The following is a 15,566-nucleotide window of genomic DNA, read 5'->3' on the forward strand; positions in this document are numbered from 1 at the left end:
TGTACTGGTGACACAAAATGCTTCGCTATGATTCGTTACATATGAGAGAGATCCGGCAGTCGCTTCGGGGACGTCCACACCTGTCAAGGAGAACAACACGCAGCTGAATAACGACTTCTTGTCATTGTAATCTGAGAGGACTTTGAGTACTCAGACAACGAAGTGTTAGTATTAGGTGCACCGTCGTCCTGTACCAAGATCGGAGTGTTGGCAATGAAACGTGTAGACTACAACAGGAGAGACTCTCTATCTGACCCGGGTTGCATGTACGCATTTTCGGGGGCAGAGCATGGAAAAGCTGCCACTTGGTAATGATAACATGCTTATTTGACGGCAACGACCTGCTGCGCCACGTGCCGGCACAACTCGACGGTTGGCTGTTTCTTCAATATCACGATGTGGCCTGCCTTAAAGAAACTATCGAAGGCATTACCTGTGAAGGTCTCGAAGCATGCTGGGTCGTTCATCATTGTACTCGCCAGTGACCAGAAGTGGGCATTCAATCATGCGAACAGTTACTGACCGTTGATTTCGCGTCGTCACACCAATCGAAGTCTGTAGTGACCACTCTTCTGCGGTCAGGATTGGTGTACTTGAGGATGAATTTTTTAGATCTGCGTCTGGACCATATGTACTGATTCAGTGCACGTTGGGACGCACAAGGCAGGGCTGGACAGCTCCATCATGTGAACAATGCCTCGGCTTGGGCTCCAGACGCAAACGTCTGCCTACGAGCAAACCTCGATGATGACGAGAAAGATCATTCTAGTCTGGGTATGTCATGTTTGTCTTGCAGTAGATCGCAGACCTTCATGCTCAGGAAGATGCAGAAGCCCACCGAAACGCCACACTTCGATTAGTTCTTGTGCAGGTTAAGCTGTTAAGAGATGATTTAGTCTTTTCCTAGACGTGTATCGATTCTAAAAGAATTCCACAGTGCTTCACGTGACAAGTCGAGATGGTTGTTATCTTCACTCTATGTGGAGCGATTGTTCAAGTACGTACGCCAGATATTGTCGTATGTCACGGACATGGCCCCACTTTTCTAGCTTCCTTGCCGCCACTTCTTCACCATACCGGCAGCCGGGTATGACGAACCTCTGATCTTTTTCCAGGGAGATGGTTATTGCCGGCTCATGAAGTACACTAGCACTTCTACGAGTAGATACCCAACTCATGTCGGAGTCCTAACCTCGTCGACCTTGACTGCGAACAGGAGTGTCAGAAAATAAAACTGCGGAGTTGATCTGGCACACGAGGTTGTTCCTGTGACAGCGCCGGCAAATATTCGTGTCTCAACGCTAATCATTCGCTAACATCATAAGTCAAATCATGTTCCGATCTTCTCTTCCCCTATACCATATGAAGTAGTACAAATAAGCTCTGCATTTTCCCTAGCTACGAGGGATACCTAGCGTGACGTCACGCATTTGACGCTCAACTGAAGTTAAGCTCGAAGTCCTGTTCGAAAGCACCGCTGGCGGTGTACTTGTCAAGACCGGAAATCTTGAGCACACCACTCTCAAATGAAGTGGTCAGCTCAGAAGAGTCGCAGTTCTTCCCTCCAGCCTTGAGCGAAGCCTGCTGCGGCTGCTCGTGGAGTCCAGCAATGGTGATATTACCAAGTACGGGAGCACTGTGGAACGAGCCATCAGACGTGAACGAAAGGCAGTTGTTACTGTACGAGAACTGTGTGATGATTTAGTAACGTTGATCTGCTTTTGTGTGGGACAACTGACCTGCACCAGACGTGTTGCATTGGGCTGCAGACTCTCGCCATCATCGAGATACAGATCACCACTGGCCGCACTGTTGCTGTCGAGCGCGACCAAGAGGCTATAAGGCGTCTTTCTCGTCTCAGCCGTCGTTAGTTTGGGCTCCTGCAGTACAAGGACGGCCCCACCTCGCACGTGCACATTGATGTGCTCGAGCGGTGCCTGCAAAGTCACGTTCTCGCCTGGCTCAGCGTCAACTTCAGTAAGAGTGTACCAATCGTACCAACGCTCGCCTGAGCCAACACCGGGGAACACGCCCTGCACGGTCTCGACGTTCGGTACTAGTACAGGGGTGACAAGAATGGAAGGACCGAGCATAAACTGGTTGTACGTCTCGCGCAGAGACTCATCGTTCGGGAACTCCCAAGCAAGCGCGCGCATAACAGTCTCGCCCTTGGTGTGAGCATGGTAGAAGAGTGTGTACATGTATCCAAGAAGGCTGTATCTCACAGCCATAGCGCGGCGTGCAGATTCTGCGACCGAAGACCAGCGGTATGCTTCTTGGCCAATAGTGGCCTTGACGTTGTGGTTACGGTAGAAGGGGAAGAACGCACTGAGCTCCATCCAGCGAGAGCAGAGCTGGAAGTCAGTGTTGCGAGCAAAACCGCAAGTGTCGGCTCCGAACATGGGGATACCGGACATCATCATGGTGAAAGCTTGCGAGATCGACAAGAACATACTGCCCCAAGTACTTGTGTTGTCGCCTCCCCAATGACTGGTGGTTTTACCACTGCCGGCAAAGACACTGCGTCCGACAGTGAAAGGCCTACGCCCAGGGAAAAGTTCAAGCAGCGAATGGTAAGTTGCGTTCGAGATCTGCAGACCAAACAGGTTGTGCATCTCATACTCAGTCGTGTTATATTGGTCGTTGTGCGTTGCGTTAGGAGCGATCGAGCTCTTACCGAGCGCATGACCCGCTTGCACGTTGCTAATGACGTAAGGTGGGTAGTTGAGGTTGCGTACACCAGGGGTTGGCTCAGTCCTGCCTTGAGTGGTGGTGGTAGCAGGCGGAAGGACAGGAGAGACGGAGGCCGCTGAAGCCTGCGATGCCGAGGCAGCAGCAGCAGAAGCAGCTTCAGTTGCGTTGGTGATGTTGAATCCTTCGGGATAGTTGAAGTCAAAGGTGAGTGGGTCGCCGGGCAGGAGGAAAGGTGGGTGCACAGGGTTCTCGGTGAGACGATCGTTACCACATGAACCTGCACAGAAAGACGCAGCCTCACTCAAATCAATCCAGATGCCATCGAAGGGAGTACCCTTATGCCACTGGACGATTTCATTGGTCCACCATCTCTGAGAAGACGGGAGAAGCCAGTCCGCCCAAACGCTAAAGCCTGGCCAGTTGTCTCCGTAGTAGTAAGATCCTGAAATAGAGAGTTAAAAAAAAGTATTAGATGCCAAGTTCGGAGGACGAACTTACCAGTAGTAGGGTCTCGGATGTAGGTTTCTAGATGTGCACCATTCTCGAAGGGCGCATACGTGTCACTAGCATTGTTGGGGTTTGAGACGTAAATGTTGCTGTCGATAATAGGGACGTAATACTGGCCGTTAGCGTGCAACCGCTCGATGAAGTTAGTGAATGCTGGCAGAGGATATGTGGCCTCGTTATTGGTGAAGTCGCGATATAGGTCGTAGATATCGAGATCGTTCCACAAGCACTCTAGAGGAATATTGGCCTCCCGGTAACCGTCAACGACGCCTTGGACTACGGAGATGTTCTCGTAGCCCCAACGAGCTTGATGATAGCCAAAAGTCCAGTACATCTTGCAGTAATTAGCCAATTCAGACGTGTCAGGCTTGGGGTTCACTAACCTGCATAGCTGGAAGGCCGATACATCCAGCCTGGAATTGGGCGATGGTTGTCAGAGCACTCGAACTTTTATCTTCCTTTTGACCACTGAGGAAGTAGAGATCGAAGCTGCCACCCAAAGTGCGGTAAGCGATGGTGTTCTCACGAAGCAACCATTCCTGGCCGTGAGCTGGAGCGAGTCAATATCCGGTCATTGCATTTGTCCCAGTTCAACATACCATTGCGGGCATACATGCCGTGAGCAGTGGTCGCGGAACCGTTTTGTCCGTAGCGGGTTTCTTGATAGAAGGGAATTACTCCATATACATTGCGGTCGACAGTATTACCAGCGTCCACAGCGTAGAACGTTTGGGTGTGGTTAGTGCCCAAACGGAAGTCATGAACATTCTCTGCAAGACCGTAGACGTTGTAATCCTGGCATGAAGCTATTAATCACAAGTTGTTTCTAACCGTCTTCGCTTACTTACATCGACCATGTTTGTCACAATCTCAATGAACTGATCCTCATAAACAATAACATGTCCGTATGTCGAGAAAAGTTCCTCTCCAGTATGGACACGTGAGATCCTGAACTGGAAGGTAGGATCATTACTCCACTCGAGGCTAAGATCACTGCTGTTCAATGTAGTCTTGCCATCCCACTCAGGCTGATCAACCAGGGAAGCTGGAAGAATGTATTGCGTGCTGTTCGCTGGTGCGATGTGCTTGGGGTAGATGCGAACATTAAGGCGCTCCTTGGCCTGGTAAGACACTTCGAGGGTCAAATCGGCGATGTCGTTGCCGAATGCCTGACAATTGACCCCAGCAATAGTCAAGTCAGCAGTGAAACCGTGGCCATTGTCAGCCAGATTGGACGCTTTATAACCGGGACATGCTTGAGAGTCTGGCGCGCTATCGTCATAGATTGTTGGCGTCAGGCTGGGAAGAGCATTGATCTGAGGAGCAAGAGTTGGTATAACTCGCGTTGTCCCTGACGCCGCAATGCTTTGACCTTGTTGCTTCAATGTCAGAAGTGCAGCTGGATGAATGGCGGAAGCAGACTCACCAAATGCAAGGCCAGCGAGCGCAGCTGCTGAAACAGCAACATTGACGAACCTCATGATGACTTCGAGAGTGAAGGCTTAGCTGTCAAACTTCGGATGCTTGGTGAGTCTTTTACCAGACCACAAGCTCCTATTTAAGCTCCCATATTTGAGCCACCGTACCACGACAACTTGCGGGGTAACACAAAAACTTCAAGCTTGAGCATCCCCATAGCATCATAAGTCGCTTGCAGCTGTAACGGAGTCCAATCCGGGGACGACAGCAGGAAGCTTTTCAGATTGACAAGTACCGTTCACGATGCGATCCAGACGCCATGTGAGCCGGCGTGGCCAATTGCGGGGCCAGCTGGGATGTGGATACGGCTTTGACATCACCATTGAAGGTCCGAAAATTCTACCGATGCTTGATGAGCAAACCACGTAGGACTTAGCCTCAACCTTGAGTCTGGAGATGCCATTAGATGGTAGACGGGCCGTCATTACGTCAATCAGACTTCAACCCCGGTTGTGGAATAAAGATTGTTGAGGCTAGTTGCAGGTGCGGGCGCTCCAGAAAGACGGGAGCTGCGTTCGAAGTGCATTTGTGCATGAAAACCATGTTTTGAGCACGCAGCGAACATGAGCGGATCAAGCTCGAGAAGCATCGTGTTGTTGTGACGGACCGAGTCGCGTGCTATGGGTCGTTCGCGAAATACCGTGCCACCCCTCGCGACTTAGCGCGATTGTGACGCTAGATCTAGTTTGTCACCAAATCGTAGTACAAACAGCATCTCATCACATTCTGCATCCACGGAAAAGCTCTGAAGAAGCTGGGATAGCTTATTTTGGCGTCTCGGAAAAACGAACCCCAGCAAGTCCAGTACCGTGTTTTGGCAGTCCGTGCGCGCCATTCCTAAATGCGCTGAGACGCGTAATGCGGCCATTATTCTTAATACAACAGCTTCACAACACAACAGGATTAAGAGGAGCTATTGCAGAGTGTGATATTTTTGCAACTAAAGATCAAATTCTATAGGTAAAAAATAGCAGAAAAGCATAGAGCTGTGCGCTCGACTTTGACACGCAAATACCGAGGCCAGACGCGTTCGCAAGAAGAATCAGGTTTAACACGCCGCAACCTACGACCACAGGAGAAGGATGAGCTTATAAAGTACATACAGTAGCTTACAGAGGCTCACTTACAACAAAGAAGAGAGATGATTCAAAATTACCCCTCCGATATTGCCAAAAAAGGAATATTCAAAACAAAAACGCTTCTCTATTAGCTGGGTTGATCACTTTGTCCAGAGGCATGCCAACGAGCCCACGCCCCGATGGTCAACGTCTATGGACTGCCAACATCGCGCCGCCGATTCTAGTGCAAAGTGCACGCGATACTTCGAGCTACTGACGGAGAAAATAGAGTATTACAAGGTTGAGCCGGAGCACACATACAATATGGATGAGAAGGGCTTTATGCTTGTAGTTGTTGGCTGCTCAAAAAGGAGCTTCAGTAGAGTTTCATATGAGGATCAGAAGGTTAGGAGTACTATGCAAGACGGCTCTCGCGAGTGGATTTCGCTTACAGCCTGCGTCTGCGCGGATGGATCTCATCTTGATCCTGATGTCCATCAGGCTCATATATCCTAATCCCCTTCTGGCTGGGCGAACAATGAGATTGGCCTAGCGTGGCTCAAACAGGTGTTTGATCGCAGTACAAAGGCGAAGGAACGATCAAGCTATCGATTACTGATTCTAGATGGGCATAGATCTCACCTCACAATGGACTTTATTGACTACTGTGATCAGAATAGGATCCTCTTTGCCGTATATCCCCCTCATTCAACCCATACGCTGCAGCCGCTCGACCTCAACACAGCACTGCGAGTTTTGACGGATCACGCGGGTGGACTATTTTTCAGTGTCCTATAGTCGTATGCAGAAGTAAGCGGTGCGTCAATCGTCTTATGAAGCCAGAGCATGGAAAAGCTGCCACTTGGTAATGATAACATACTTATGTGGCGGCAACGACCTGCTCCGCTACGTGCCGGCACAACTCGACGGTTGGCTGTTTCTTCAATATCACGAACACGGGGACCTCGACTCCGAATTGCTTGAGGAACCAGTATCGCAGCTCAACCGCAATGAGCGAGTCAACACCAAGCACATACGCCGGCTTGCCGACATCCAGACTCTCGGCCGGCACCGACAGCGACTTGCCTAATTTCCCGAGCAACGCCATGGTAACAATATGCGTAGCCTCTTCAGCATCAGCCGCCGCTCTGATGAGGGCCAGGTAGTCGACCGCTGTCGCATCGCGTCCGCTGCCACCTCCAGTGCTGTTGACCAGCTCGACTTGTCCCAGACGAAGGAGGTTCTTGAACAACGGCTTGCCTACCCAGTGCAACACGCCATCCTGGAACATACGATACAGCTTCGCAGGCTTATCATGGATGTTCACCACCTGCGCTGCTGCGCCCGCACAGTCATACGATGGATCGCACAGGACGTCCAGAATCGCCATCAGCTGCTTCTGCGTCAAGCCGCCCAGTCCAGCACGCAAGCTCTTTGTCACGTCCTCGAAGTTGTCGCTCGCCCATCCAGCCTCTAGAACCAAGCCGAGATCGAACGAGACGCCCTTGAGCCCGCTCGCGGCGCGGTGACGTGCAAGCGCGTCTTCGAATGTGTTACCTGCAGCGTAGTTGGCTTGTGCGGGGTTGCCGATGATACCGCTCATGGAAGAGAGGAAGACCATGAAGTCCATATCCTTTGGCAGGAGCTCATGGAGGTTCCAAGAGCCTTGGTACTTGGGTGCCAGGGCACGGTGGAATTGCTCAGCAGTCATGTTTGAAAGCATGTTGTCTGACAACACCATGGCTGCCTGGATGCATCCTTTGATCGGGGGTAGTGTCTTGCTAGCCTCCTCTAGCGTCGCCTGCAGGACAGCGCGATTGGAGATATCTGATGCCGGAGCGTGGATCTCGACTCCCTGAGCTTCCATCTCTTTGATGAAGGCGATGACATCAGTGCGCCCGGCTACACCTCGGGATGAGGTGACGAGGAAATGCCGCGCGCCGCGAAAGGCCATCCAGCGCATGATCTCGCGCCCTAACCCGCCCAATCCACCACTGATAACATAAGTGGCCTGCGCGTCAAATCCATACGAAGGCGTTCGCGCAGGTTGATATACCACCACATCACCAGATGTCTCAAAGTCGATGACCGCTTTTCCAGCAATCTTACCACCCTGCAATGCACGCATCGCCTCCTCGATCTTACTCGGGGGAAATGCATGCAGCGGTTTGGGGTTATGAAGCTCAGGATGCGCCGCAAACAGGCTAAACACATCGTCGAGTACGAGTTGCATCAGTGGTTTGTTCTCGGCGTACATTCCCGCAACATCCACGGCTGCAAAGGTGACGTTGCGCAAGAAATGGCCCATCTCAAGTGTGTTGTTGGCAAGTATGTCGGCTTTGCCGATGTCGATGAAGCGGCCAAAGGGCGCAGTGCAGCGCCATGAATGTTGAAGGAGTTCTCCGCCGAGAGAGTTGAGGACGACATCGACACCACGGTTGTTTGTGGCGTGGAACACATCATCGACAAAGCTGGCCTCTCTGCTGTGGAAGATGTGGTCATCAGCGAGCCCGTAAAGCCTCTTCACTAACTCGCGCTTCCATTTGCTTCCTACCGTGACGAAGACGTTCGCCCCGCGAAGTTGCGCGAGCTGAATAGCAGCTTGGCCTACAGCACCAGCACCAGCACCAGCGTGGATCAAGACGCTCTCGCCCTTGCGTAGCCGGCCTACGTAATCGAATGCATACACAACTGTAGCCCATACAGCAGGAATAGCAGCCGCGTCCAAGAATGGAATATCGTCGCGGGGGATCTTGCGCGTCGACGCCTCGTCGCAGCGGACATAAGTCCCACAGCAACCACCTGTCGAGAAGATGAAGTACATGACGCGGTCGCCAGGTTGCAAAGTACAGTTTGGCCCGACACGTTTGACGGTACCAGATCCTTCAAGACCGAGGCCATCACCAGGAACTTGGCCTAAAGAAATCATTACATCGCGGAAGTTGAGGGAGGCGGCTGCTACTTCAATCTCGATCTCGCCGGATTGCAGCTCGTTGCTAGGGGCTGGAACTTCAGTGTAGTAGAGAGTGTCGAGGAGACCAGGCTGCTGGATGGTCAACTTTATGCGCGGTTTGAGATCAGCTTGCCCGAGCGTGAATGTGAGTTTGTCGGGCAGTTTCGCGCGCTCGGCGAGAGTGTGATTGACGCTCTTCTGTGGGACGACACGCGGAATATGTATAAGGCCGTTCTTTACTGCGTACTCGGACTCAGCGTCTGCGCTCTTCCCTCCTCCTATCTTGTGCAAGTGCTCGATGAGACGGAGTACATGGCTCGTCCCCTCAGTCGAATCGTCCGTCTCTAAGCTTAAGATTACGAAGGCCTGATCACCTCGCTCAGAGCAGATACTTCTCGAGAAGCCGACTGCCATCTCGGCGGCAGGGTTGCTGGCACCGGGACTGCCACCGCGTGTGACCCAGAGGACGGTCTTAGCATCCAAGCTAATCTTCTTGAGAGCCTCAAACTGCCGCCCTGCGATAGTGCCCAGGAGGGAAGTGTCTAGCTCGAGCAAGCTAATGACATTCGTGTTGCTTAGCTCCAGCCCAGCAGCAACAAGGCCGTCGAGTGTGTATGTCTCGGTCTCTCCGATCCATGATACAGCGGCCAGCCTTGATCTCAGCACATCGGCGTATGCAGACTTCGTGGGATCTGTGACGATAACCCAGCTCTCGCGTGCGGCTTCAACCTTCACCTCTTCTGGTCTTGTGGTGACGAGCGTTGAGACGCGGTGACGAGGTTTGTACTCGTTGTCTCTAAATACCATATCCACGCCTGAGAAGCCTGCCGTCTTCAGTGCAGCGTCCCATCCATCTTCAGTAAGAATAGGTCCCAGCGCCTCATCTTCTCCTGGTACGGCGTCAACATCCTCACCCTCCCACCAATGGCCCTCGCGCATCCACCATCCGGGTAGCAAGCCGAAGATGATGCCGTCGCGGATGTTGTCAACAGTAGTCTCCATCATGATCAGTTTGCCGCCTGGGCGCAAGAGTGCAAGGAGATCGCGGAGGCACTTCATAAGATCCGATGTAGTGTGGACGACGTTGCAAGCCATGATCACATCGTAGCTGCCGAGCTCAAAACCTTGTAGAGAGGGATCGATCTCCAGGTCAAGCTTGGCGAAGCGCATGTGCTTTTCGGCAAAGTCGAATTTCTCGCGCGCCTTCTCGAAGAAACCGACTGAGACGTCTGTGTAAGCATACTCACCGAAACGCACAAGCTGATCGCCTTGGAGACCTTCAGTGTCGACCAAGAACGGTAGGACCTTGGACGTGGCACTGCCTGTTCCTGAACCAACCTCGCAAATTCTGAGCTGAGGATTTGCGTGTGCCAGGATGCTCATGTATGCGCCAGCTTTGCGGTAATGGCGTGAGTAAAAGTCGCAGTGATAGAAGTCATTGGCAAGATTGCCCTCAAATATGATCTGTAACGCGTTATCTGTCCCGGCCAGAATACCGTAAAGATGTTCGCCCGCTTTCTTCACCAGCTTCTGTGTTGGCTCATCATCTGCCTCGCGCAAGACATCTTCGATATTCAAATGACCTAGCCCCCGTGACTCCAACGTATATTTCTCCCTGTTCGCGCGGACCTTGCGCAGGAAGTCTACGTATTTGGTTAAGTGGTTGTCAAACTCCACTGGTTCGCCGTTCTCAATCTTTTCTAGTGCTTGCTCGATGAAATACAATGCGATAGCATCTGCGCGGTCGACAGCCTCGGCGTCCTTAGGGTCTGGTGAGAATTGTGGGTCGCGCGCGAAGAGCGCCTTGAGATAGTCCTCCGTCTCCTTTTTGCTAAGCAGCGAGAGGTCAGGCTTGAAGTCAATGCCGTACGAAAAGCGACTGGCGCCGTCGTCGTCATCGCGAGTGCTGCTACCTGCGCCAGCAATCACGGTTCCACGCTCACCTCTTGCCACAATGACCGGCTCACCAGTCTCAGCAAGGAGGGTGCTAGCATCCCACTCAAACTCTCTAAATGTGCGAGCGACTTCCTTTGTTGCAACGTGCAGCAGTGGATTGCCAGGCACTGTGAATAACTTGTGCGAAACCCAAAGCTCCTTGAGATTGCTGAACATGAGTGTTGGAATGGCCTCCCACCCGCCCATGCTCAACGAGACAAAGCCAACGTGGAATACCGAGTCAAACGTTGTAGGATGAATCACACATGGATCCTCCTGGGCGTATGGCATATTCTTCGCATAATCCCGCAGCGCAAGAGTACCCGACGCACACCCGTTGCGGGAGTACTTGATATCTCGCAAGCCCTGGAAATATGGCCCGTAGTCAAATCCAGACTTCTTGCTCAGGTTTTCATACAGCTGCCCGCTCTGTACACTCAACGTGCACTGCTTTGCCGCGGTTGCGTGCTCCTCGCTCACGGCGCTTGTCCACCTAGCTTTGCGTGCGACTGTCTCGGGCGAGGCCTCCGCATCCTCAAGTTCAACACGAATGCTGCCAAAAGCACACTCAATCCACTCGTCGCCTCCGAGCGTAAACACCCGCCAGTCGTATACGCCTTGAGCAGCGTCTTTGGCTGTATGTCGACGCGGCTGGAGGTAGATTTTCGCCTCAGTGCCCTTTTCCGTCTCATTCACCGGAACAGAGCGCATGAACCGCACGTTTTCGAGCTTGTACCCACTGATTGCCGCGTTGGGTGGGAGAAGTTGCCGTGCGGCCTCAATGGCCATTACGAGCATGCCTGTGCCAGGGTAGAGAGGCGAGCCTTCGAGCGCATGGTCAACAATCCAAGGAGCTTCGGCGAGACGAATCTTGTGGTGCCATGTTGGTTGCTGGGGATTGAAGTCGTTCTCCCGTAGACCTAGGAGGGCGTGCCTCCGGAAAGGTCGTTGCGAGTAGAGGGCACTGATGCGGGGTTCCTCCCAGTAGAGCTTGGCCCTGGAAAAGGGGTAGGCTGGAAGGTCTGTTACTCGTTTTGGCTGGGTCATGGGCTTCAGAGTGGCTTGGTTGGGAATGTTGAGATCGATGGGTAGACCGGCGCTCCAAAGGGCACCGATGGTTTCGAGGAGAGACTGGATGTCGGGTTGACGAGGGTTAAGCACAGCTGCATATGTCCACTTATCCTGGCCTTCACCAAGGTGCGCAAGGATATCTTTGACTGGCCGTCGAAGAGCAGATTGAGGGCCGATCTCAACAAGGAATTTGGTAGCTTGCTTGCGCTCGCTTATCAGCGCTGTTACAGCGTCGGTGAAGAGAACTGGTGATAGAAGGTTCTTCACCCAGTAGCTTGGTCTTGCAAGACCCTCCAACGTGATGAAACTGCCTTCGGTGGACGAGAAGAATGCGACAGTGCTCGGCGCTTTGCTGCCTTTTGCTGGAGCGCATATACCGGCCAGCAAGCCCTCATATTCCCCTGCAACATCCCGCAGCGCCTCGGAGTGATACCCGATTGTCACAGGCAGCTTCCGTACGAAAACCTCCTCGGCCTCTAGCGCCTCACACAAGCGTGCAATTGCCACGACGGGACCCGACAATGTGACGTTGACAGGGCTGTTCTCACACGCGACCGTCACCGATGGCTCAGCCTTTAGATACGGCTCAACAGCCTCTTTACCCAAGCCCACCGACATCATCGTGGTCTTCTCACTCGCTTGGTCAGAAGCCAGCTTGTCGGCCACAACACCACGGAAGTAAGCCACCCGCCATGCACTCTCACGATCTAGTCCGCCTGCACAGTATGCAGCCGCGACCTCACCAGACGAATGCCCAACTACAGCGCGAGGAACAATGCCCCACGTGCGCAGCAGATCTACAAGAGCAATTTGTATGGCGGTACAGAGGGGCTGCGATAGTGCCGGTTTGCTGACTTTGCTTACGTCCTTGTCCTTCTCAAGTTCTTCTAGCACAGACCACGTGCTTCCCAGGGTTTTGAGATAATCGTCGCAATCAGTGAGACTTTGGCGAAAGATGGAATAGTGCAGAAGACCGATAGCCATGCGCGCGTATTGCGCGCCTTGTCCCGTGAAGACGAATGAGAGATCGGGGGCGGAAGAGGTGCTGCTGAATATGCTCGGCGAAAGGAGGGCTGTGAGATCGTCGGTAAGGGAGGAGACAATGGCGAAGGAACGGTAGCTGAGTAGAGATCGGTGCGAGGAGAGGGTATAGGTCAGGTCTGAGAGGTAATCTGGGGCGTGGGGGGTATCGCGTGACAAGAGGAAGTCTTGGAGGGTCGCTGCTTGGCGCGTCGTGCCGTCGCTGTCTGCTGCTGAGAAAGGGATGATGGCGAACGGGGTTGCGGATGGGATGGTGCCGTTGCCGTTGGTATGTCCGTTGTTATGTCCGTTTGTGCATCCGTTGGTGTGTCCATTGGTAGCTGTGGGCTCGCCAATTGATTGATGCAGGCCACTCAAGCCGTGACTGCGCAGGTAGTTGCATGCGTCGTCGAGGATCACATGGGCGTTGCTCCCTCCATATCCGAAGGAGCTCACGGATGCCCTACGGATGTCCGTTTGCGGCCATGGCACTGGTCCCTTCGGAAAGGCAAGCTGCAAATACTCTGTGTCAATAGCAGGATTCGTCTTTTCGAACATGGCGATGGGCGGAATCACAGCCTTCTCCAGCGCGAGAACGGCTTTGATCACACCAGCCATACCCGAAGCGCCCTCCAAGTGACCAATATTGGATTTTACTGAACCAACATACAGTGGTCTATCAGACTTGCGACCATCGCGGAAAGCCTCTCCTATAGCGGCCGCTTCGATGGGGTCGCCAACCGGTGTCCCGGTGCCGTGAGCCTCAACATAGTCCGTATCAGCAACATCAAGGCCTGCAACACGATATGTGTCTCGCAACAGATCAAGCTGCGCCTGCTGACTCGGCTGTGTGATACTGGGTGTTCGACCATCTTGATTCGCACCCGTGGCCCGGATCACTGCCCTGATAACGTCTTTATCTCTTATGGCGGCTTCCAGCGGTTTGAGCAAGACGAAACCAAATCCTTCGCCTCTTGCATAACCATTCGCCTTCTCATCGAAGCTATAACTCTTTCCGTCAACGCTTAGGAATCCGCCGTTGCTGAGCGCAAGTGCTTGGCTCTCGGGTGTAATAAATGTATTCGCGCCGCAGACAAGCGACATGGCGCTCTCACCAGCGAGAATACTCTGCACGCCGAGATGCAAGGCATATAATCCCGATGAGCAGGCTGTATCAACCGTAAGAGATGGCCCCGCTAGATCGAAGAAATGGCTGACACGGTTGCTCAGCATGGATGAGCCATTGGCAGTGGCGTGATAACGCGATTGTGCGGCAAAGTCGCGTCCAGTTATTGTTTCGCCATCTCGGGAGAAAGATGCACAGTAGACCGATGTGGGAGATCGAGACAGTGTTTCCATGGGTATACCCGCGTTTTCGAATGTGCGGTAGGCGCCCTCAAGAAGACCACGCTGCTGCGGATCTAGAACTGATGCCTCTGCGTATGACATGTTGAAAAAGGGTGCGTCGAAACTCCGGGGGTCTTCTTCCATGAAATGTGCATGGCGGATGCGTAACTACCGGAGTCAGCTTGGTTGGTCTTCAGATGTCAGAAATCGTCGTTTGGACTTACACTGTCTAACCGATTCGGGTCGGGATGGTAGAAAGCATCTATGTTGAATCTATCAGACGGTATCTCTTTTGATACGTTCCTCGCGCTCATCAGTAGCTCCCAGAAGGCTTGTGCAGATACTGCATCGCCCGGGAACTTCATGTTCATGCCAATGATGGCTATGGGAGTCGTCCTGTCCGTAGCCATGGTTGCGATATGCAGTATGTGACTCGCTGAATCCAATTGCTTCCAGGTGTTATGTTAAAGTTTGCGGAGCGCTGTTCGAGACAGTAACGGACGCAAGGAGATCTGGAGTATCAATAAAGTTGATCTGTTACACGAACATCAACGAATCTATACTAAATACCTAGGTAGACTTGACGACTGGCCGAGAACTACACGCCAGCCTCGCATCAACATCTGGTTGAGTAGACACACCGAGCTGATTCCTGAATAGTGTCAGGGCCAAAGCGTTTCTACTTCATCCAGAAGGTTGAGTAAGCCCGAGCTGTTAGCTTACGGTGATACTGTGAGAGCCGCATCTGCAAATACGACGCTACAGGCACCCCATGTTACAAGTCGAACGGTTTCTTCCATGAGTAAACGGTCAAGTAGGCCCGAGTCATTAGCCTACGGTGATACTTGGAGGGCCACGTGTAGTAAAGGATGCAGGCACCCCATGTTGTTGCCTGGCTTCGGGTCTTTTTGGCTCGGGGTGTTTGAGACGACAGAAGACGAGAGGACTAGTCGATGAAAGTTGCCTTGCTGTTAGTTGCAGCGGTGATTAGATAACCGTGCGGCTGATGACAAGCTTCACCGTATAGGTTAGCGCGTGGCTCGGGCTCGTGCCGAGCCACGTAAGAACTTCAGAAAATCCGAGAGACGCTCCGATGCGCCAGCTGCACCTTCTTGTCTTCGTGCTCGTGCCGTGAAGACCCGATTACGACTACTCTAGGCTGATTGATTATGTGATGGCGCTGGTTTACCGGCAGCGTCGGAAGTGGTGATCCGGGGGCGTTCGCGGTGGTGAGTGCCATGACCGCGAATACGCGCCAGCTCGAAATTCGGCTTCTTCAATCTACCCGGACTCACCTCGGACTGTTATCGTAGAAGTACTTGGAAAGTCTAGTGCCAGAGCCAGGCTATGTGATACGTGCTTATGCCGTCTTTTTGCAGTCTGGAGTTTTTGACTTCCTACGGGACAACAAGCAGTAGCGGTCCAGATCTGGAAACTCACTCACGCCCAATGCTCACCGTTTCTCATCAAACACAACCTACCGCTTCCTTCTCTTTGATGGA

At 52.7% G+C, this 15,566-nt stretch overlaps 2 protein-coding genes across 2 annotated transcripts; both read right to left on the reverse strand.

The window, feature by feature from the left end:
* Positions 1–1,437: 1,437 nt before the first annotated feature.
* Positions 1,438–4,682, reverse strand: J4E82_002996 (uncharacterized protein; the record flags this gene model as incomplete). Its single annotated transcript, XM_051729288.1, has 6 exons — positions 1,438–1,689; positions 1,740–3,136; positions 3,193–3,535; positions 3,585–3,751; positions 3,801–3,996; positions 4,050–4,682. The coding sequence occupies 6 exons, from the start codon at positions 4,680–4,682 to the stop codon at positions 1,438–1,440; spliced, it is 2,988 nt and encodes a 995-aa protein (XP_051591003.1).
* Positions 4,683–6,618: 1,936 nt separating this feature from the next.
* J4E82_002997 (Type I Iterative PKS) lies at positions 6,619–14,474 on the reverse strand (the record flags this gene model as incomplete). The annotated part of the gene is made up of 2 exons (XM_051729289.1): positions 6,619–14,232; positions 14,289–14,474. 2 exons carry the CDS (start codon positions 14,472–14,474, stop codon positions 6,619–6,621), a joined length of 7,800 nt encoding a protein of 2,599 aa, XP_051591004.1.
* Positions 14,475–15,566: the final 1,092 nt, after the last annotated feature.

Source organism: Alternaria postmessia, assembly GCF_024291825.1.
Source record: "Alternaria postmessia strain BMP 2775 chromosome Unknown scaffold_12, whole genome shotgun sequence".
Lineage (NCBI taxonomy): Eukaryota > Fungi > Ascomycota > Dothideomycetes > Pleosporales > Pleosporaceae > Alternaria > Alternaria postmessia.